Source organism: Saccostrea echinata, unplaced genomic scaffold, assembly GCF_033153115.1.
Source record: "Saccostrea echinata isolate AGI-Se365-2 ecotype Australia unplaced genomic scaffold, CSIRO_AGI_Sech_v1 ptg000001l, whole genome shotgun sequence".
Lineage (NCBI taxonomy): Eukaryota > Metazoa > Mollusca > Bivalvia > Ostreida > Ostreidae > Saccostrea > Saccostrea echinata.
The window spans coordinates 29,710,069-29,734,033 of record NW_026889750.1 but is presented as its reverse complement, the minus strand read 5'-3'; the positions used below and the strand labels follow the sequence as shown (position 1 = coordinate 29,734,033).

The following is a 23,965-nucleotide window of genomic DNA, read 5'->3' as shown; positions in this document are numbered from 1 at the left end:
AAAAATCGCAATCAGCTTATCAATTCTTCATTAAAAATTACGAACATATGGATTGTATCGATTAGAAAGTTAGATATACTTTTAATTATTGTAAACAATTTATTTATTTTTTTTTTAGAAAAATGCTTTCTTGCAGAACTTTATGAACATTCAATGATAGGTGCCATACTGTTTCTTAAAATTAAGTTATCTACATTATCAGTGAACGTTCAAAATTAGATGATTAAACTTACTTGGTTGAATGAGGCTTAGTGTTTTGTCTGAAGCCAGCAGCTTTTCTTTGAATCATAACAAATGTATTCTATTCCTGCTTTATGAAGCTTTGTAAATTATCAAGGAAGCATTCAATTTTGTTTTTGTTTTTGTACCATCTAATATCTGCCATCTCCGAGGATAACGATTAGCCTTTTTTCCTTCTTATATTTTTGATTTATATAAAAATACTCATCTAAACATAGGTTTAATTTTCTGTAATTAAGGATGCAAGATATATACCATTGTAAAATAAACAAGTAATGATGCCACATGATAATATTGCGGTATCTTACTTAGACATTTTGCATTATGATGTACACTTCATGCTTATTACTATCAACTTCCTGTCCTGTAATCACGATATGGAAAATATTTCTTCCTCTTATATTTTCCAATTGAAAACACATCGAAATTATGTATTGACACTTGTGTGAAGTATGCACATAATTGTGGAACAAGTGCGTTTGAAAGAACAAATATAGAATAACGAACTTGTAACCAACGCTTGATTTTTTCGAATCCAGATTATCAAAAATATGTGATCAACCACTACGATTTACTCTATGAATGTATTTCTTCCTCGTGAAGTAGCATAATTAACCATACTCATATACATGTAATATATAATAACATAATAATAATGAATAAATTTTCTGAAACTATATTATGTTGAAATCAACTTTGTCAGAAAATCATTTTCACAATGAATTGAGCATGTTGAGAAAGATAGAACCACGTATAACATTTCAAACAAAGACCAGTAACTTCCCTCAAATTGAATTTGCTATGCTGTGCATTATGTAAGTAAAAATGAATTCAATGTTACAATTCTGTTTAAAACAAATCATCAGTATAGGATAGTATTGTATGATATATGTCAGAGAATTTATGAATTAAAATAAATTTATTTAAATGGAAGAACATCCCTTTGTTACTGCTTTTGTCCCTTTATGAACGATGATGACAACGGGTAATCAAGATGGATATATTCCACTATTTATTTCTATCTTCAAATTCAGTATCAAACATGAATAAAGTATTTCAGAAAATAAAACGTGGATTGTTATTGTAGATAACTTACAATTGAATTCAAAGGGTTTTTTTTTTTTTTTAAATTTTGCGAATGACATAGCATTATTTACTTAATCATAAACCATTTACACAAAGTCGCATTCTGAAATGTTTTTTAGATTTTATCGCTCCGAAAGAGTGCAAAGCAGTGATTAACACATGATTAACACATGTTACATCAATTCTTTTAAACTGGTTCTTTAACTATACGACATGTCTGTATGTATTACTAGCATTTAACATATTTCAACAATTATCATTTTTTAAATAGTCCGGAGTTTTGTTTGTTTTTTTTTGTTTTTGTTTTTTGTTGTGTTTTTTTTTTTTTTTTTTTTGTTTTGTTTTGTTTTTTTGTTTTTGTTTTTTTTTGGGTATATTTCTGTCTTTGATTGATATAAGAAATATGGTTTATCTTTGTTACAAATCACTTATTAGAAATCCTTATTACTTTTAACAGGTATATTGATATAATTATACAAATATACGTCTTAAGCTTTGGTTTGACGAAAATAGAAACGGGACCTCCCGACCACATATCCAGCGACATACAGTGTACCACTAGGCTGCTGCAACGATTCATTCGTTTTAAACGCACTATTTGTTTGGTTTGTTTGTGTGGAAGGGGGGTATGGAGGCGTCCAAATGATGGGATGAATCTGTACATTTGTGAGAGACATTTCAAAGGCTGTGGAGTATATAGAACCACTAAGGAATAGGAAGGAAAACAAAAGTACACCTTTTTAAAGGCTATGACCGGTGAATTGTATGGATGCGAAACATGGAAGGTCACCAAAAATAGACGAAAAACATCTAACGCATTCCAGATGAAGTGCCTAAGAATATTAAGAATAAGATGTCAACAACATATAAAAAATGCAATAATGGAAATAGTAGAAATAGATAACATCAGCTTTGAAGTACTCAGATGGATACATACTAAGAGAAGAAAAAAAAACGACTGAAAGATAGCCTTGGAATGGCAGCCAGAGGGCAAACGAGCAAGAGGACGATCAAAGACCATCTGGTGAAGAACAGTCGAAAAAGAAAATGTAGCTGGTTGGCCAAGCTTAAATGCCACTAAAACAGCAGCTAGGGATAGAAATAAATAAATTTCAGGCTGACTGGTATGTTACTTTAATATAGTGTAAAAGGTGAAGATAACAAACAGTGATCAACTTAATAAATCCAGTAAATAAAATGAAATGTGAACAAGGCAAAAACACGGCCCCCGGAAACACCAGAGGTGGGATTAGGTGCCTAGGAAGAGTAAGCATCCCCTGTCGACTGGTAGCACCCGCCATCAGCCCTGTGTATTGATCCGGTAGACGGAGTACTCCGTGGTCAAAATTAGTATAAAACAATGACCTTATAAATAACATGAAACATGTCAGACAAACTACGACCCAACGATAGGTACTATTAATAAACAAGTCCATTATAATCTAACGACCGTAGAATTTGCGAAAAGCTTACTTTAAACAGAACTGTTGAATCCTATCAACATCAACTTATTTGTCAGTAGCTTGCTTAGGTTTAAAAGTTGAACATACTCAGAGCATACACTTGCTTATCGAATCAGTTGGTAGAAATAAACTCCATATTCAGGTGATATTTGGAATACTGCTACATAATTGAGGGAAGTTTCGCGATGAAAAACCTGAAGTCATACCGTTTGTAGTACAGTCTAGTTATTAGTTGGCCATTATCGTCTATAGTCAGTAAAACATCCAAATGAAACAGATGTTGCAGACTATGTGGTATCTTTTATTTCGAGCCCATTGCGATATATCTAGTCGAATATGAATGAAAATAACCAATTTTAATTGATAAAATGTTGTCGATATGTTTAAATATTGAAGGCCACAGCAAAAACCTAGTACATGTACATTGGACAAAAAAGGAAAATCGCATGCATGAGTAACTCTTCTCAGCAAAACCTGTATACGTAAACAGTAGCAAACAAAATTACAAAACCTGTATTCTTGCACAGTTTAACCGGTGTAAATGTTGTATAAAGACCTAAAAATAACAAAAAAATAACTTAACCCTTGTGTAGAAATGGTTACCTTCCTAAAAGAAACTATCTGTACAACAAGCATGGTAGTAAAGTATGTCAACGTGGACCTCGGCTATATGGTCAGCAATGCAGAGGTTTAAATACTCCTAACACAATGGGCAGTGACTGATCAATGCCTGCATTTTCCAAATTTTGGGTTCACTACAAGTACAAACATTAAGAGGCCCCGTAAATGAAAATATGTAATCATGAACTTTAATCAAACACTTATTAATATTTAATATTGATTGTGACAGTCAGGTTGGTTGTATATAATTAGGAATTTACTTACAAGGGTACGTATACGTATCTAAAGAAAAAAAATCAGATTTGCATATATAAATTAAAAAAATAGTGTAAAATTTGATCTTCACCTACATATGATAAGAAATAATGAGGAAATATTATGTTAACGAAGGGGAAATTACATTGTTTTCTGTTTTCATTGTTTTCCTTTTATTAAATTTATTGAGAGGTTTCCTTCTCTTTTATACCATTATAAATCAGTCACTACTAGTGCTGGTATGGGAAAGTCGTGTGGAGTTGACAAATTCATTTTAGCGTAAGTGAATTTCCAGCTGCTTCCAAAGGTTAACGTTAGTCACTCCCTATACACATAGGTAATATAAGATTGATATTTTTTTTTATTGATATGTTCCCATATCTTTCAACATTTCGAATATATATATATATATATATATATATATATATATATATATATATATATATATATATATATATATATATATATATATATATTACCCAGTTTAAAAGAAGAGGTAGTAATGTGTCTCTCAGTCATTTGATCTTTAAACTTACATCTAGTATTACAATAATAACTTCAACTTCCTAGATACGGTAGAAGTACTTATTTCGTCAATTGCAATTGAGATGTACATAGGCAATCCAAAATATCTGCGTAATTTTCTGTCCCCATGGATTGAACAGAAATTGTGATTCCGCGGAATTATGACCCCATGATATAAACTACGTTTACAATATTTTACTCTGCATAAAATCTTGGCGAATAAAGTCAACGTAGACATATTGACTTATAACATTTAAATAATTTTCTCAAATCAATTCTACTAATTTAAGAAATACTAGTATTACTTTCAGTGCACAAATATAAGTTTCTAACATATAAAGTATACGTTTTCTTGCACTTGCTATTGATATACATAAAATCATCTGTCAATGGTGTACCCCATTTCCTGCATCTGCTAATTAAGAGTGTTAGATACAAATTAATGCTCACTCCTCCATGGCACGTGATCCTACCTCTGATGTTTTTTGGGGTCCGTGTTTGCTCTGCTCCCGATCTGTATTGTTTTAATGGGCTTTGAGCTTGAAAACTGTTCGTTATTTCCGTTATGTAATAATAACACACTTGTTTGTCAATAAATGGTCCCTTGAAAAAAAATAAAGAGAACTTTTGATAACTTAGAACAAATTCTATGTGATGTAAAATAAATTGCCTTAAAATAACACACATTCGACATTTCCACAGTATATCTCGAAGATATTGAGTTTTGATGTCCTGCATGCACAATTTATATATACATGTAATCAAAAATGATGATAAAACAGTTAAATGAGAGATTCATCTCTCACTAACAACGTTTATTGTCTTCAGTTCCGAAATGGTCCGAGTAACCTCAGGGGAATGTAACTGGAATAATGTTGTGAGGGTCTTCAGATTGTCTCTGTTCCCACCTCTGACTGGTGGCACAGAATCGCCAGAGAAATCCGAGCTTATGTACGTGTTCCTGTCTTTAGAATTGATTGTCGTGTAGGTGCATGACCGACCAGTGGAAAACGACGAAATGGATTCTCTGATGTTAGAGTATATGTCCTCTTTTGACCCTTTGGACATCTTTTCCGGTATAGTGTTGGAGTATTCTTTCCTTGATTTGCTCAACTTCTCCAGTACATTGTAGGGTCTTTGCTCAATATCACTTTGTCTCCGGCGTATTTTTTGTCTGAATTATAATAAGAAAACAGGATGATTCGTTCTCAGTAACATATACATGTTTCTGTGCAACAATGGTGGAATTTGGATCAAAAATAAATATATTAGTATTACAAGCGTCGTATTACTTTCTTTTGAAGAATTTTTTTAGGTCAATAAGACGACATTATATATATAAAATATGTATATTTACTTTTAACTTCTAATGAGATAATGTTAAGGTATAGTGATAGAAAAAAATATTACAGTAAATTGAATACTTTTTCTTCCAAGCGCGGTAGAAGAACAGTGTGAAGACAAAATTAGCAATCACCAACAGGGATACACACAATGTCGTTATCATCCCAACACCTAAAAAGTTAAAACAGGTACTTAGTTTTGAAGTTTAAATTGGAAGGATTGCATTGTGTATATCTGCATGGTGACTCACCAAATCTAGATGGTGATACAAATTCTACAGTGCCAACATCATGACGGTTATGTCTTCTTTTGTGATCACTTGTGTAGTAGAGGTTCTTTGCAGAAGTAAGTTCTAAAGAATAAATTTCTAGAGTATAGCAGTATGTTTATTGACAAGTTGTCATAAGAATGCATCTTAACGATTCCCAGTATGTAATACACATATCAATAAAATATTCGTTTTCATTTTTAAATTTGGTTATATTGGTGGAAACTTATATTTTGTTTTTAAAGTTCAAATTGTGCACATATGTAGAATTTCATACTCTATTTTTCAAAGTCAAAAACCACCTATTGGCGTATTTATTTTGTGCTATTTAATAAAGGTCTGTTATTCACTTCATAAACAATTAATGAGAATGATTGGATTCTTTCCAATGATTTTGGATTTCTTTTGGTGGATGTTTATACTCCTTAATAAAATTTTTCAAATAAAATATGATTAAATCTTGTATATTGCCCCCCTCCCGTGGTGCAGTGGTTAGAACTTTTGCTCTAGAGTCGCGGTGTGAGGAGTTGATTCTTGCGCCGTGGGTTCGAATCCCACAGCGAGAGGTGGAGACCGGTCTTTCGGATGAGACCGAGGTCCCTTGTCGCAATAGGTGCTGGCACGAAAGAAAAATCCTTCACTGCTAAAAGGCCGTAAGAGCCGAGTACAGGTCTAAATTAGCAGCCTTCCACCGGCAAGTACAGTTGTCTGAATATAAGTGGAAAATTTTTGAAGAGACGTTCAACAAACATAGAAACAAACGTACAAAGTTGTGTATCCTGAAATACTTTTCACAAATGAACAATTTTACAAATTCTTGGAGAATATAAAGCTTCAAGTGCTTATATAGTCGAAAAGAAAATTGTTATTAGTTCCACATAAATAAATCAAATATACACATATGGAATGTGAGTACGTACAAATTAATAAAGTTCGAATTTTGGTGAGGTTTCATTATAGTTTCAAGCGAATTTTCTATTTTTTGAGCTTTTCATTTCTGAGATACGTACCAAGTTCAGTGGATGTAGAAGGAGTTTCACTTGAGGCTGTTGTATTTGGTTCTGCTTCAGTAGATATCAAATCTAGATCCCCTATGTGGTCAGTTATTTGAGAACGGAAACAAATACCATATTAATACTTGAATTCATGAATTCCGATTACAAATTTAATTTACACATGATATAAATATACATGTATATAAGCAATCATCACAGTATACAGTGTATATTTAAACACATACACGCCCAAACATGGCGACGGGCTGTAAAATTAAATATCGTTAAGATTCATTCATACCACAGTGTAGTATTTCACAGGGTTTTCTATCGAAGATTTTTGCGTCTTTGCAGCTTATCAAGCAGTCCCTGGCCCTATATAAATCATGTTCGTAACAGCAGCTCCATGGGGACCAATGCGAGTATTTGGATCCATCATCTTCTTTAGCATGCAATTCTTAAAGATAGTTAAAAAAAAATACAATTTCTTTTATCAAATTATACGAGGTTTTACTGTATGTTTCAAAATCCTTTTCTCAATTTAAGTGCCGAATTAAAATTGGCAACAATGATTATAAAATGTGTTCATGATACTTACTATTCCAAAGCAACAGCACTAAAAACAGAGATCTCAAGGTATGGATCTCCTCGTGAAAGAAAACAGTATGTGTCCAAAAGAAAAACATTATACGTTCTGGTGTATCTTCTCTTCATTTGCACAAATAGGTTCCAGGAACTATGTGCCAGTAATTTAAGTAGTTATTTATACATAAAAATTTTATTTTCCTAATACACGGAAAATATTTTATTATGGATTATATATACAAAATAGAAATACTGTTAATTACCACACTTTTGTACATATATGTATGAATATACTTCAATTTTAAATGACCATGAAGGTTGCAATGTTATGTATTTTAATAACATTTCCTTTTTAACAACCAAAGACACAATGCCAAACACAAACTACACGGTAGAATACAATTCAAAGCGAGTTTTGTTTGTGTCTTGTGGAGATTTGTAATCAACAAGTAATAGCTTTTTCAAAAAAAAACCTTGCTCGACTAAAGTAATCAATATCTACAGAGCATATAAGCATAATCATTGATAAACGTTTCCGTCCTTGGGGGGGGGGGGGCGGCTTGTTCCGTACATTTTAAAGACTTTGTACGAAACATCATGATTAAGCTTAACTTGTTTGCAACTCATCAAATGAATAAAAACTGGAAATTGAACACAATTTATGGTATTAATGATAATTGCTTTGTCTCAAACAGTAGTAATACAAGTACATACATGTGAATATCATTTGAAAGCTGTTAATATGACATGATATTGAAGATTCTTTACATTGTTTTAAATGCAAATAAACTTTAAGGAAGGAAAACAAACAAAATGAGCGAACAAATGGTATGCCTTTAGCTTCATTTGTATAAAAATCATATCCAGTTTTTGAATTTAGAATTTAGAGTAAAGTTCTTATTATTGAAATTTGTGAAATTATGTCAAAAAAACTTACCTACTGAAAATTTTCCCGGCAAAAATCAACTATTATTAAAAAATGTGGTATTGTTGGGGTTCGAACTTCGAACCCTAGCAATAAAAATCCAGAGTATCATTTCCCTTTGATACTAACACATGTACAACTACGCTACACAACTCTTGACAAGTAGTGGTATTTAAGTAATGTTTGTGAGGAGACCCTTGACTAAATGAACTTGCCTTATAAAACTGTAATTTTAAGGTATAGTGGGTCTTTGCTCCGTGTTTTTGTTAACCAAAAATTGCATATTTTTACGCATACTTTAAGGATAAACTTTCAAAAACATACAGCGAAGACCCACTCATATGGAAAAATTGTGTTATAATTTGAGAAAATGGTCTTTTTGCCCTCTAATGCGTGTCTATGCTATTTCATAGACAAATAATTTTGATCCTTCTGAGATTTTTGCAAATTGTAGATAATTTTTTATAAAGTATGCCTTAATATTAGATGAAATATCACAGAAAATTTTATAATTTGTGAGATTTAAATTTCACCTTCATATTTGTCGCACCATAGGAAATTTGCTAGTCTTGTTCGACCATTTTCTCAGTGTAATTGATTATGCCGGGAAGATGATTCTGTGTGAAGGTTACATGAATTAGTTTCAAATGCAAGGAAGATCAGCTGAAAATATAAGCACTTATAATACTTATGGTAAAAATGTAAAGAAATAAATATCTTTATGGAAACCGAATTGAAGCGTGTACTTTATGCATGATTATTTAACAAATAATTTTTCTCTCTGAATGTTGAAGAGAAATAACAATTTTCAAAAATATAATATAAGAAGTTAGCTAGGACATATATGGATGTTCATGTTAAGTTATCACAATGTTGTGTGTTAGGTGTATAGCAAAATGTTTTATACCAAATGTAACAAATATTTAGATAACTATCACTATAAAAGTGCACACCCTTGTTGAAGAGGATATCTATATTGGAAAAGATACTGTCTGTCAATATATGTCTGAAGACAAAACCTTCATCAATTGTCTTCGAATGAAAAAACTATAAATCAGAGTTGTGCTTTATCTTTAGAGAAATACAATGAAACGGATGTGAATATATATCACTTACAAGAAGTATTCTTCTACTGTATATTACAGTGCAACCTTACTGAAACTGCTCTGAAACAATTGGAGGAAAAAGAAATTTAACTAACACACATACATGAAATGAATAACATATATATGTAATATAACTTAAAGAGAAATGTGTATATATAACTGAATGAATTAAAAAAAAAATACAAGAAATGTTAAGATGCTTGAACAGCTGGTATTTGGATTTATATAAAGTTGTGAGAAAACAAAATAATCTAAATCTCTCATATATTATGTACGGGCTGTAATTAACTAGAAGTGGAAAATAAAAAAAAAACAATAAAAGTATGAGTGTACACAACTGTCAAAGTTTATTTACTTAAATACATAAGATATACAATTGACTTTCTGAAAGTCATCACCTTATTAAATATAATGATAACGAACAGCAATCAAGCTCAAAAGTCCATTGAAACAATACAAATCGGAAACAGAGCAAACACGGACCTCTGAAAACATTAGAGGTGGGATCAGGTGCCATGGAGGAGTAAGTATCCCCTGTCGATCGGTCACACCCACCGTGTGCTTCCTGTCATGATTAGGGAAAACGGGAAAATTCGTAGACAATTCAGTGTGTAAATAATGGCCTAACAATTAGCATGAAAACGTCAGTCAGTATTCGACTTTATGACAGATTGTATATTTGTTGATGAGATCATTGAATCGACCATAGAACTTGCAAAATGATGACTTTAAACGAGACTGTTGATATCCTTGTTTCATCAACTTGTTTATCAATAGCTTGCCTTGTTTTAGAAATTGTTCGTACGTGGAATATGCTCTTGCTTATCGAATCAACTAGGAGATATAAACCCTATATGCAGGTGACAATAAAAATTTCATATTGTAAATTAACAAACTTAGTGCATGCCATTGCATTGTCATTCATTATGTGCATAATAAATTGGGAAATTAAAAAAAAAACCTAAATATTCTTAAGCTCGAAAATCAGGTTAAAATAACAAACTTAATTTAATTTAAATTGACGTTATCACGCCATTCATTATGAAAAAATTCCAAGGAAGGGATGCAAAGATTAACTCGTGACATTAACGCACAATGATTGTGTCCCCCTTTCGTAGAAGACAAATGAAATGAAACGTAGAAAAAAGACAGCTGCATACAATATATATATTTATATAGTAAATACATCAATAGTTTGCTTAAATACATATGATTGTTTCTTTTGCAAACTGTTGTTACACGCAGGTAACACATTCCGATGTAAATCTGCTTGCACAAACTTTCAACCCTTAGTCTCGCAGCATTTAAAAAAGGTGATCCTTAACCTGCCTGACGCTCGTCAGACAAAGTTTTTTGATCAAAGTTTTTCTTTTTTGATTATCTAAAGTTCCTGATAGATTGGAAAATTGAATTATTTTAATTGCTATGGACTATTTTTTGTGTCTTTCAATACTGATGGCTTTTTGAAAGATGAAGAAAGTTATGCTAAAGGACTTTATTTTCTACAAATACCACTTTTACAGTCTTACTTTCTTTTCTTTGGTTTCTTATGGGACGAAAACCAATTATATTAAAATGAATTTTTCCCGTTTCGCGAATTGTGCCACAGGAAATTATAATCACGGTAAATTTTCGAATGACACACTTTATATAAATACAAATATAGTCGATGTATAAAATTATAGCAACTTCCTGAAGGGATCTAAGCTCCACCCTTTATGTGTCATTCATTCTATCCGTTTCCCAAATATCATGGAAACGTAAGAAAGTAGTTCGTGTAAAAACATGAATCTTCATGAACTGTCCTTGGCTTAGACGATTTAGATACATAAAACATTTTACTCCCCAAAATATGAGTTGTCGATTTAAGGCAAGATTAATTAAAATGCTATACATGTATTTGTATTTGTAGAAGAACTAAAGAATGGATCTCAAGATCCAATTTTTTCCACCGCATTTTTAAAGCCCTAAGAAAAAAAAATCTTATTGAGAAGTTTTTTCTTCTTTCGAAATTAAACATAAAAACAACTTTATTTGTATTTTATGGATGATTGTTTCTACCTATTATATGCTAAACAATTTCTACATATCATATTGGCATGTGACAATGCATTTGCAACATGTCAGCAAGTAAGATTACCCAGTATGTTAAAATCATGTTTGTTGACATCATAACATGCTTCATTTTATACCCCTTATACTCATTTTATGTCATGATTATGATTATGATTATTTTACTAATTAGTGGTTACCATATAACATTATTATTATATATTTTCACAATATGGTGTTTGCAACACAAAAATAATAAAATATTTTCAATAAAGATGCCATATATAGCTTATATATCCTACTTACATTAATGGCATATAGTTTTCAATCACAAAAATATTTGTATCTGGAAATTGGATATGTCATCATAACTTTCCTTCTTGTCAACATAGTTTTGTTGCAGGTTGACACAATTACCATATTAAGTAAATTACATATTCGTATAAATATTTTGCATGTTTACATAATTAGCCTAACATAATGATAGTGCATATTAAAATAATGAAGTTGTATGATAAAGCTACATAATGAGTCAAAATAATGTGTTTCTTGTAAGATAATTGTTTCATAAAGCGAAAGACTAATGAAAAGAGTGAGTGTAACGAAGTTTTAACAAACTCCATCTCACTATAAAGCAAGAAAAACTGCAAAATATAAGTGCCGAAAACAAAGGTCGTATTTTCTGTATTGTTGTTACTGTTGGTGTCAAGGTCACGCGACTTTTATTTTAAGCGTAAAACTTAAAAAAAAAAACATTGAGTTGGAGAATGAAAAGGTGAGGAATATGATCTGATAATTCATTTCTTGTGACTTGAGAACATTGTAACTCTTCAACTTTTCTGCACAAGCGTACAATAAGGAGGAAGTGAAATAATATTTTCGTCTTGGGGTAGACAAAATTTTTTTTTCTCCATCAAAGTAGATTTTTTTAAGTTCTGAAACCTAATACTTTCAAGAATTGAGCAAAAATTTTGCACGTGTCATGCAAAAATTCTGCTTTTGTCAATTTTCCTGTTTTTGCGTCAGGGTGTCTCTTTAACAACATAGTCTTTCTTCAAAATCAGTTAGTTTTAAAAAAAAAAAAATATTTCTAACAATAAAGTAAATCCGATTTACAATACCTCTACTTGATTCCAAAGCTTAAAATCTCCTTAAAAACAAAGATACATAGCGGGTTCCTGTAAAAGTTCTTCAAATCCCTTTTTTTACTCCTCACGAATATATTATCAGCATTGAAGGAGAAACTTCAGGAGTATTGTACAAAACATATTCGAGAAGTGGTGTTAATCAGATATGCATACTTAAAACCTCTAAGGAAATTTTAGAAAATTTGAGACCACAAAATTTTGCAAAAATCAATACATTACTCTTCAACACTTTATACAACAATTCCTCACGATAAATTAAAGATTAGGCATTTTAACATCATAGACACGGGTTTCTTTAATAATCAAAGTACCGAAAGTACTCATGGGAGTTGAACATTGTAATGTGAAAGATTTAACAGGAAGTAAAGGAGCTATAATGTCGGAACATTTTTTTATGCTTTAGATACAAACCAACTATTGCAGATTTGCTAGAGATACAACATCAAACATAAGAAATAATTTCAAAAACATTTGAATAACGAAGATCATGGGCCACAATACTCACCTGAGTAACTTTAATGACTTTAACCGTGTTGTTCTTATTCAGATTTTCAAAACTTTTACCACTTAATATTCCCATGCAGGGACGTAGCATCGTTTTTGAAAGGGGGGGGGGGGCTCGAAAATTCTATTTTTTGGGTGTGGGGATAGGTTTCAAACTTCTTTCAGTATCAAATTTTACTCATACACTACTACATCACCCCTATTTGAATATTCTGCAACAAACAGTAGGGGGACGGACTTCAATGAACATTTACAATATTAAGTTTCTATAAATTTCATGTTTGGAAAAAAGGGGGGCAGACCCCCCCCCCTCTCCAATGCTACGTGCCTGTCATGAAAAAAATGTGTCAGCATATTAAATTAATATGGCGATATCAAACCCTGAGGGGTCTCTAAATCTACACAATATTAATAACAATGTCTTGCAATTATGAGGATTTTTTCCCTGTACAAATACATTCAACTTAAATCCCAATTTACTTAATTCATTAAATATACCAAATTAATTTTTAGCCAATTCTCACATAGTATCCATATAATATAAGAGTGCAGAACATTAACTGGCAGATTAGAAATATGCAGCTTACGTCATTTAAATTTCCATCTGTTACAATCAGAATGTTTAATGAGAGACAATGAAATGGGCGGGTACAATTCAACACGGACGTCCGAGAAAACATTGGATTGAAATTCTAGTTTGAAATTCATTTTCAATCCAACTGAGCTGTTTCTAAACCTAAAGTGTGAATGTATGATCCGAAAGACAAATAATTTCAATTCCCAAATACATGTTGTTTGACATTCATATTTATGTGAGTACTTTAGCATATAATTTTAAGGATACGTAAAAGTAAAAGAAGACAGAGATTACTTTTTCAGGGGACGGCCATTTGATTCTAGAAGGGGGGGGGTCAAAAATTGTCGAGTCAGATCATGCATCCACATGATAGAATATATCTATTTCTAGGATGACAAAAGGTTTTTTTTTTTAGTTTTGTCTTCACTGAAAACTGTTTGACAAACAAAACCAGGGAGGGGTTGTCAATTTAAAAGAAAATTTTCATATTTATTCCAAGATCGTTCAGCCCCTCCCTCCCAGCACACACATTCACATACCAAACAGAAATCAAATATTTGTCCGTTTATATTTCTTTAAATACACTGGACAGAAAATTCTGATTTATATAAATTTCAAACTATTCCAAATTTGAAATTATTTGTCTTCTTGGTCAATCAGTAACACCGTACGTTCTTGCGTAGCTGAGGTGGATTGAAAATGAATTTCAAACTGGAAATTCAATCCAATGTTTTCTCGGACGTCCGTGTCAAATTGTACCACACATTTCATTGTTTATCGTTTAACATTTTGACGGTAACAGATGGAGATGACGTAAGTTAATATTCCGCGGTCTTAATTTGTTAAGCAAACTGAATCAACACAACTTTGAATGGTTTGCATTCTAATGGTTCTATTGCAGCAAAGTTTCCTCAAAACAAACGAAACTTTTTAAGTCATTTGGATGTAATATATAAATCAGTAAAATATTAATGGACATGCTGATACAGCTCATCCAAATTTCTGAAAATAAAATCTTTATCTTCTGGGCTCCTTTCTTTAACATTTCGAACATTGATAATTTATTTAAAATACCTATGAAAGCATTTGAAGCACAACGCCCTCCCTACTCTCTTCTGAATATGTACAAGATCCGGGCCATGGCCGTAGGAACCGGGGGGGGGGGCGTGCCTCCCCAATAATTTTGCCGATATATATATTACTATAGAAAACATAGATACTATATGTCTGTGCCCCCTCAATAAAAACGACTGATGTCCCTTTTTTTTTTTTTGCTTGTCAAGAAATTTTTGGTAGTAGATAGTGCCCTCTCGACTGAAAATGTATGGCTGTGCCCCCCCCCCCCCCAACTGAAATTGCTTCCTACGGGCCTGATCCCTGGTGCCAACAACCAACTGGCACTTTTTATTTTCAATGTTACCATCACCAGACACTAAATTGTCATTTTTTTCTTCCTCTGATTGGAACAAGTAGTTGATATTATCTTTTGGGTATAACTGGTTCTTTTCGGACACATTAATTACTTTTTATACAAATTTTATATTTAATTTTTCTATCAAAATGTTTTTGTCTTTATAACTCAATCATTATGTATTTTTTTTAAATCCCATAATTTTTAATTTCATGTCAAGAAATTTCTATATAGAAGTAAGTATCTCTGAATACTTTGCCTTTTGTTTGTTTGTTTTACATCTCTTCGAGAATTTTTCTCATAAAGAGACACTACCACTTGCCAATGGAGGCTAGGGCTGCAAATTTTTACCTATACAGGACACTCAGAACCATTGAGCAGTGAGGGATTTTTTTTTTTGTGGGGGGGGGGGATGCCAGCACCTAATGCGAAATGGGATCTCGGTTTATACGGTCTCATCCGAAGGGTACGTTTCTGAATGCATACCGCAGTGGGATTCGAACACACGACGTAATGTTTAACACCTTACTTTGAATCTCTAGAGCAAACGATTTTGAACAACTGTGCGACGCGAGTGAAATTTACTATTTGTGATTTTGATTTGATACAAATTTCAGTGTAATTGAATTTCAGGTATACTATATACATGTAGCTGAGCTGGACAAGTTTTTCAAACTTTCAATGAATTAAAACGATCGACTTGAATCTGTTTTGATTTTTTTTTTAAAAATCGGATGTAGTTTAACGAGCTACTGCAAGAAATAAAACTGTTGTAATTATGAGGATCGATCTTTCTCGCATATCGATCACTGGTCTTAATAAGCCATTGTGTCCGCACACGCATGCATTCATTCATTTTAATTGTTTTTATTAATAAAATCAAATGAAACATTTTTTAATAATAACGTACTACTGCAATACACTTTTATATGCAGACATTTGAAATGCATTAATTAATGTAACACACATTTTTCAAGTTCAGTACTAGTGTTGTACACGTGACCCACTGAATGCTGATAAATTCATGAAATTAAGGATTAAAAATTAATGACATCTGAAATTGTCACACATTTACTTCTTTCTTTATAAGTAATTCTTATCTGCAGAGTTATCAAAAACACTCAGTCTTGTCGGCAAGGTCGGTAAGGAATTTTCTGGACCGATAACGTACAAGAAAACAGTGGTCCAAACGACCGTTTAAAACATTGAACGTGATGCAAATTTCTAAAACGCTGTGCCTAGGTAAGGACCACAAAACACCGAAATCGTCCGTATATGGTGACGATTGTCGATCAAAATTGTTAAAGCATGTCTCTGATTAGAGACTCTGTGTCATAAGATAGGACTTTTTGTGAGATCGAATATCATAAAACTTAAAAGGTATCTTATTTTAGTGCTACTAATTTTTCCCTTTATCAGCGATTCAGCGCATGTATCTGGTCTGACAAAACTTTGTCCAGTCTAACAGATCATTTGACTTTGTCAGACCTAATGTCTGACAGTGATTCAAAAATTTTGACATCTCTGCTCCGAAAATCACTGCACAGTACATTCATTTACAGTTGTATAGACTTTACATTTGTATCTGTCCTAATATACTTAGAAGCATAGGTGAAATATTTGCAAGATTTTGCCATGGTTTATTTCCTTCATCACATGACTATTAATTGTTTGGAAGTTTGAAAAAATAACAATAAAAAAAGTTTCAGCTTGTTATATGATCTAACGTAAACGGTTATAATTTGTTGTTTTTCTCACTTAAAATTTACATACGTACATGTAGTTCGAATGTCAGACCTGGCTGTTCCGACTTATTTTATCAAGAATTTCATATGTGAAATGCTTATAAATTTTATGCCACATGAAAACAACTTGAAAACTCAAAAAGCTTAATCTAGTAATTTATCTTAAAGTTTCACCTTTCTGTGTACGTTAATCACCTTCTCTTCGATTTTCTTCCTCTTCGATGTTAAACGTGTTAGGATTCAATATTAAACGAACAATTGTTCATTTATATCCAAATCAATGTAATTTTTTTTATTCTTTTGATGTTTATTGTATTACCAAATAAATATTGTTGAAAACTTCGAATATTTATGGCTAAAAAAAGTTATTACATTGATTGTGAAATAATTTTTACCACGTGTCAGTCAATGCAAAGAGGTTTCGCGCAGTCATATAGTCGCTTGTACAGAGTTGTCGTTAATTTCCCTCTCATTGTTTATAGATGCTGCTGTATGTGCTGCAAAGGAGGTTCGTGACGACAATTTTCAACATTTTTTTAGTTCTGTATAAATCAATTTTAATTTAATCAAAATATAGTATTCAAATTAAGTTAAATGAAATTCAATTGATTTAGTTTCATATTATTTATCAAAATTAGATAAATTCAGAAAATTGAAATGGACTATTTTATGGCGGACGTTTATGCAAGTTTACATTGAATATCACAGGAGTAAATTGGTCGACACAGAAGCCCCACGGACGGCCACTATATAATCAATACAAATTACTGCGCTTAGAAAGCCCGTGATGACCAAGGGAGATTGAACATAGTTCAACTCCCAAAAATGGTACACGTAAGTTTACGTACCTTGTCATTGGTCATCTGCAGACAAATTGCTAAAAAACATTCTTATTCTACACATAAGTGCTCCAAAGTTGACATTAAAAAGATGTTTAAGATTCTCAATGACAATTCTATGTAATCTTTGAAGACAAGGTCTTCCAAAAATCCGTTGGAATTCACATGAATACTAATTGTGCTCCGATATTAGTAGACATTGTTTTTCAAATTCTTATGAAAGAGAATTTATTTTTAAAAGGAAGAAGTCCCTTGCAGTGGGTCTCCAATTCCATAAATAAATATATCGACGACGTTTTACCAATTAACAATATTCATTTTCATTCCTAAGTTGATTCGATATGCATGTCTTAATGATATTGAAATAAAAGCACAGAGTCTGACAAATCTGTTTCATATTTGAATGTTTTACTAGCAAAAGACATTGATGGCAAACTAACAACTAAACTTTATGATAAACGTGAAGACTTCAACTTTTCTATCCTCAACTTCCCTTATTTATGTTGCAATATACCATTATTTTGCTGCATATGGGGTTTATGCCTCCCTGTTGATTCGATACTCTACGTACGAACAATTTCTTAAACAAGGCAGGCTACTAACAAATAATTTGATAATACAAAGATATCAATAATCTCGTTTAAAGTCAATATTTTGCAAATTCTGTGGTCGATACAATGAACTTGTTTGAAAATACAATCTATCGTTCAGTCGAATGTCGACTGACGCCTTCACATAAAATGTTTGGCCATTATTTACACACTGAATTGTCAAGGGATTTTTTTTTCGTTTACCCGATCATGACAAAGAGCACATGGCGGATATGACCTGCCGACATGTGATGCTCACTTCTGATCAACCTCTGTTTTTAGAGGTCTGTGTTTGCTAGCTCACAATTTGTATTGTTTAAATGTGTGATTGGACTTTGAGCATGATAACTGTTCGTTATCTTCACATTTCACGTTGCAAATAAGATGACACAATTGCCTACACTTTGCCCTTTGTAATGCAACTGTGTGTGTGTTTTACAATGTTAGATGCAAGTTAATATATTTATATGGTACGTCATCATAAACATGTTGCATGTTGACATCTTGCATGTTAACATAATTCGTAGAAAAATAACTTGCATATAGGGGGCAAAAATATGCTACCATAATATATATAATGAGGTCTAATACAATGAACTTGATAAGAAGGTTACATAAATTCACCTAGAATTCTGCTATAAATTGCGAATCAAAAATGTGCAATTACGTCATTTTAGGAGAGATTCTCAATTAGTTGTTTATCTTAAAACCCCCAAAAAGTATTTGATTAAAAGTATCGACATCACTTCGTACCTTAAAAGTTCATATAACTGGCTTTTAATTATTTTATAGATAAGAATATCCTATACAGAGTAAAAGGAATCATAAGGAATTGGAACAATCAGTGCACGTAATTCGTCGTAAACGAAACTAGACATGGTGTGAACAAATAGTCAGGACATTAAATATCGTGTGGCAATTGAAGCCCTTTCGATATAAGTATTCGATATATATTATACTTGTTTTCAACAAGCCCGTGTATCCTGTGATATTTTGACAATTATTGGAAAAAATTGTTGAGAAAACTCATTTCTTGTAGACGTACTTATTTTCATATTGATTTTATTCGAACAATAATACCCCTTCTTTGCCAAATCGGCTATACACAATAGTAACTTTGCAGAAAAACAGATACAATAGTATTTTTTTCTGCAATGATTGCAACCTTTCTTCCACGTATAGACAAAGAAAAAAAGACAAGTTATTAGACATGTTGCAACCTTACATTGATTTTTTAAATGTACATGTTATCATCAAATCAGATTCAGTAGATCATAGACTACTTAAATGAATGTTCTTTTTAGCAGTTAAAAAAAAATCATTTTAACACTACAGATTATTCGTTTCTGATTACATGTACTATTAATTTAGATGAGCATGACAGGTTTTTTTTCCTTTCAATATTTGTTTGTTAACAATTCCTTTTTTTTTCTATTTATTATTTGGCACTAAAAACTAAATATCATAAGGAAGACATAAATTTCCTCGTTTGATCACAAATGAATTATTTTAGTAAAACTGACACTTACTTGGTCATACATGAAGACTCTTTACTTAGCGTAAAGTTATCATAAACATGTTAATTATGAATTACGCCTGCATCCTCGACCCTAGAAAAATCATGGGGATTAAAAGTTTAAAGTTTTTAACACAATTTAAGTAAAGCTTAGAGGGTTTTGTGTGACACAGATCAAATGTCATTCCAAGACAAAGCTAGGGCATGTTTTTAGGGCGAGTAGAATTGTTTGGTCCATACCAAAAAAAATTTACCAGCCCATACTTGACACAGAAGTTCATGCTTAAAGACTGCGTAATGTTCTATAAGCAAGATCAAGGTCAAACTTCTCCATATCAACTAGGCTACACTTTGGACATTCATGTTTCATTAGATACAGTTATTGCACGTTGAGGTCAATGCCCTGATTTAACTACCCATTTACTGAGGCCGAAGGGCAAGATATTGTATTAAGAGAGTTGCTTTATTATCGTATCGACCGAAAAACAGCAGTGGTTGCCTTTTTATAATATTCAATGATTAAATTATGCAAACATGTTTCATGAATCTTGCTATTTTTCTAAGTTGTAAGAACTTTCTGATCTTTTTTTTTTTAACAATGCTCACCTAAGTAACTTTGGCCTTTCCGTTCTTCATTAACAGATTATTTTCCCTATATATTCTTACGTAAAACTTATATCACATATTATAGCTCAGCCTTACCCTAGCGGGTCATGATTTGAAGAACAAACTTGAACTACAATGCCTGGGGATGCTTCCAAATTAATATGACTAATCATAGCTTTGCTATTCTTGAGAAAAACGATTTTTAAAAAAATTGTTCCCTATATATTCACATGTAAAACTTTGATTGGCCATTTGCTCCCCTACCCCCGTGAATCATTATCTGATCAAATTTGAATCTACACTTCCAGACCATGCTTCCACATCGATATGTCTAAACATATGCCTTTGCTGTTTTTGAGAGGATGATTTTTCCTACATGTATATATTCCTTTGTTAAAATTTTAATTGCCCAATGCCGCCCACCCTATCCCCAGAGGTCGTGATTTGAACAAACTTGGATCTACAATGCCTGAGGATGCTTCCACATTAATATGACTAATCATAGCTTTGCTGTTCTTTAAAAAAAAAAATTAAGATTTTTTTCTTATACATATTCACATGTAAAACTTTGACTGCCCATTGTGGCCCCACCCTACCCCCAACCCCAAGGGTCATGATTTCAAGAAACTTGAATCTAAAATGCCTGAAGATGCTTCCATATCAATATGATTAATAATTGGTTTCCTGTTCTTGAAAAGATTTTTAAGGTTTTTTCCCCTATATATTCACTATTTAAAACTTTGATTGCCCAGTGTGGTCCATCCCTACCCCAAGGGTCATTATTTGAAAAATTTGAATCTACACCAGCCGAGGATGTTTCCATTTGAATATGACTCATCATCGGATTGCTGTTCTTGAGAAGAAGATTTTTAAATATGTTTTTATATATTCCCAGGTAAAACTTTGATCAGCCATAGTAGGTCCACCCTACCCCGTGGGCCATGATAAGAACAAACTTGAATCAACGCCATGCTATGTCAGAAAGCTTTCGAAAGTCTCATCTTTTCTGGCCCAGTTGTTTTTAAGAAGATTTTAGAACTTTAATAGGATTTTGGAAGAGGGCACGGCCATTCATTTGAACAAACTTGAATTCCCTAATCCCAAGGATACCCTGTGCCAAGTTTGATTGAAATTAGCCCAGTTGTTCTTGAGGAGATGAAAATGTGAAAAGTTTGCGAAGACAAAAAAGACAAGAGACAACGAACAAATTCTGATCAGAAAAGCTCACTTGAACCTTCAGCTCAAGTGAGCTTAAAGTATGTGTAATGACAGCACTCGTTGCATTCACACCCTCAGAAGTAATCCGGTTCATTTTAAAAGTAAGCCATGCAAGCCTAGTATCACCTGGAACCTTTAACAATTTCCCTTGGTTCTTTGCAAAACCTTCCGCAGAATGAGTGAAAAATACTTCAATACAGATAAAGAGACAGAGAGAAGGATAACACATTTTACATTTGGTGATAGAGTCGTGCACAAAAACAACATCACCATTATTCCCAAAATCAAATTATTGTCCGCAGAAAACAGTATACATGTATATAGTCAACAAATGTCACCAGTTTTAATTCCTTACATTTAGGATACGCATAGTCATACATATAAAGTATTACAACGACCATTGAAAATCATTGAATACCTGTATTAACAGCTTTCAATCTTGAAACTGTACGATTAACATCATTAGAGTGCAATGAAAATAGTGTCGTTAGAGTTTTCAATTTGTCTCTATTAATGGCTCTGAGCGGTGGCACATTTTCTTCAGAAATTTCCGTTTCCTTTACTTTATCTACCGATTTGATTGTTGCGTATCTACCAGACTGACAGTTTGAACGTGAATCCAGGACGTCGGAGTATACATGTCCAGGCATGCGATCAAGTGCATTGTAAGGATTTAAGGTATTCATTTCAACCATACTTTGTCTTCGACGCACTTCCTGTCTGTGTAAAAAGAAACATGTTTAAATTTTGGCTTACCATAATTATTTTACATGTTTATCTATTGGACAAAAAGTTAAGATACATTGATTTTAATTTTTAAAAAAAAAGTTAAGATACATTGATTTTAATTTTTAAAAAAAGTTACGATACATTGATTTTAATTTTTATCATTCATTACCGGGGTATACATGACTAAATCCATGAGCGTTTTGCGTGTAAAAAAGAGTAAAGAAGAAGATTCTTTAAGATAGCACTAATTTTGGTGGTTTTAGGCCAACCCCTCAGGACCCTTGGTGCAGGAACTATGAAATTCAGAATTTTTTACCCCTTCACCCATTGATGCCATATGCCAAAATTGGTTGAATTTGGTTCAGTGATGATTCACGAGAAGAATCTAAAAATGTTCTACAGTTTACGACCGACGGACAAAAACTAAAAAATAGTAATAGAAACAACGGAACATAAATCAAAATTGAAAATAAATTCAAATATTAAAAATAAATAAATACCAAAATTTAAATAGAAAAACTGTCAGACCCATGCGTAAAAATATTTCAATTCATACGCTAAATCGAAATCACGGCGCTAAAATATCAAGACATGCATTTTTAAGACTGGCCCTCTGCTCGGATATTATTGTTTAATAGCTCAAAGTTTCTTTCATTTCATAGTGTACAACTTTAAAAAAAAACTGAGAATCCAGAGCCAAGGAAATATGAATCATACTTATGATCATACGTTTTGGTCCAATATGATTCATTTTCGTTATGTAATTAGTCATTTTCAAGTAATGAGAAATATATACCTTTTCTTCCATGCCCTGTAGAAGAAGAAAGTGAAGACGAGGTTAACCATCACCAGTACAATCAAACATATAGTTGTTATCAACCCGGCACCTGAAAAGGTTACAGATGTGTATAGCATTATGAAAACAGGAACATTTACACAGCATTGTTGTAAATTTATGTTAAATGTTTACTTTTTCTAATTTGATTTAGCACTGCTATGGGTAATAAGTTATCAAATTATACAAAATTGTACAATTTTACATTGTAAAACCGCGAAGCATTTCATTCAAATTTTTTAAATTGAAATTTAAAATCTTGATTTTATAAATTTAGGATATATAAATATAGAAAGACTTACCAATTTCAGAGTGTATAGTTACGTCTTTGTTACCAATGTCATTTCCATTATTATGTTTGGATTTATCCTCCGTCTCATTTGACATTTTCACTTTTGTAGTTAGATATACATGTACAGCAAGCTATACTACACTCGCTTTATCAATACTTCCTCTTATACTTTCATTTCTTGTCACGTTTAATATTTGCGTCTTTCCTATAAAATATGATCATTTTACTATGCAATTCTCCTTTCTCTTTATCGTGTTCTTCATTGGATGCATGCATTTGATGTTTACATAGTCACCCTTATTCACTGATCCCCGTATTTATACAAGGTATACCCAAGTTAGGAAATATTACAGCAGTACTATTTATGATATTCTCCTTTAAAGTAACATCGTTTATTGATATTATCACATTTGACAGAATATATATATATATATATATATATATATATATATATATATATATATATATATATATATATATATATATATAT

The 23,965-nt window shown here is 32.1% G+C and overlaps 2 protein-coding genes across 3 annotated transcripts; both read right to left on the bottom strand.

Moving 5' to 3' along the window:
• Positions 1-4,817: 4,817 nt before the first annotated feature.
• On the bottom strand, positions 4,818-20,425 carry LOC133176555 (uncharacterized). 2 transcript variants are annotated; one of them, XR_009719511.1, is made up of 7 exons: positions 20,402-20,425; positions 9,424-9,473; positions 7,099-7,254; positions 6,813-6,893; positions 5,785-5,886; positions 5,615-5,705; positions 4,818-5,364 (listed from the first exon to the last, which is right to left on the bottom strand). XR_009719511.1 is itself a non-coding variant. In XM_061311702.1 (6 exons), exons 1-6 carry the CDS (start codon positions 7,481-7,483, stop codon positions 4,986-4,988), a joined length of 897 nt encoding a protein of 298 aa, XP_061167686.1. In that variant the 5' UTR covers positions 7,484-7,499; the 3' UTR covers positions 4,818-4,985. The 2 variants fall into 2 exon arrangements, 1 of the variants encoding a protein (XP_061167686.1); XM_061311702.1 differs by lacking the exons at positions 9,424-9,473; positions 20,402-20,425 and adding an exon at positions 7,396-7,499.
• A 1,524-nt stretch (positions 20,426-21,949) lies between these two features.
• On the bottom strand, positions 21,950-23,598 carry LOC133176460 (uncharacterized). Its single transcript, XM_061311608.1, has 3 exons — positions 23,486-23,598; positions 23,145-23,235; positions 21,950-22,339 (listed from the first exon to the last, which is right to left on the bottom strand). Exons 1-3 carry the CDS (start codon positions 23,568-23,570, stop codon positions 22,027-22,029), a joined length of 489 nt encoding a protein of 162 aa, XP_061167592.1. The 5' UTR covers positions 23,571-23,598; the 3' UTR covers positions 21,950-22,026.
• Between the last annotated feature and the right edge of the window lie 367 nt (positions 23,599-23,965).

Excerpts from the sequence above, each read along its gene's own strand:
- LOC133176555 (XM_061311702.1), bottom strand. The coding sequence starts at position 7,483 with ATGTTTTTCTTTTGGACACATACTGTTTTCTTTCACGAGGAGATCCAT. Across the intron at positions 7,255-7,395 it reads AGTGCTGTTGCTTTGGAATA|AATTGCATGCTAAAGAAGAT; the intron begins GTAAGTATCATG and ends ACTATCTTTAAG. Across the intron at positions 5,706-5,784 it reads TGTATCACCATCTAGATTTG|GTGTTGGGATGATAACGACA; the intron begins GTGAGTCACCAT and ends TTAACTTTTTAG.
- LOC133176460 (XM_061311608.1), bottom strand. The coding sequence starts at position 23,570 with ATGTCAAATGAGACGGAGGATAAATCCAAACATAATAATGGAAATGAC. Across the intron at positions 23,236-23,485 it reads AACTATACACTCTGAAATTG|GTGCCGGGTTGATAACAACT; the intron begins GTAAGTCTTTCT and ends TAACCTTTTCAG. Across the intron at positions 22,340-23,144 it reads TACAGGGCATGGAAGAAAAG|ACAGGAAGTGCGTCGAAGAC; the intron begins GTATATATTTCT and ends CTTTTTACACAG.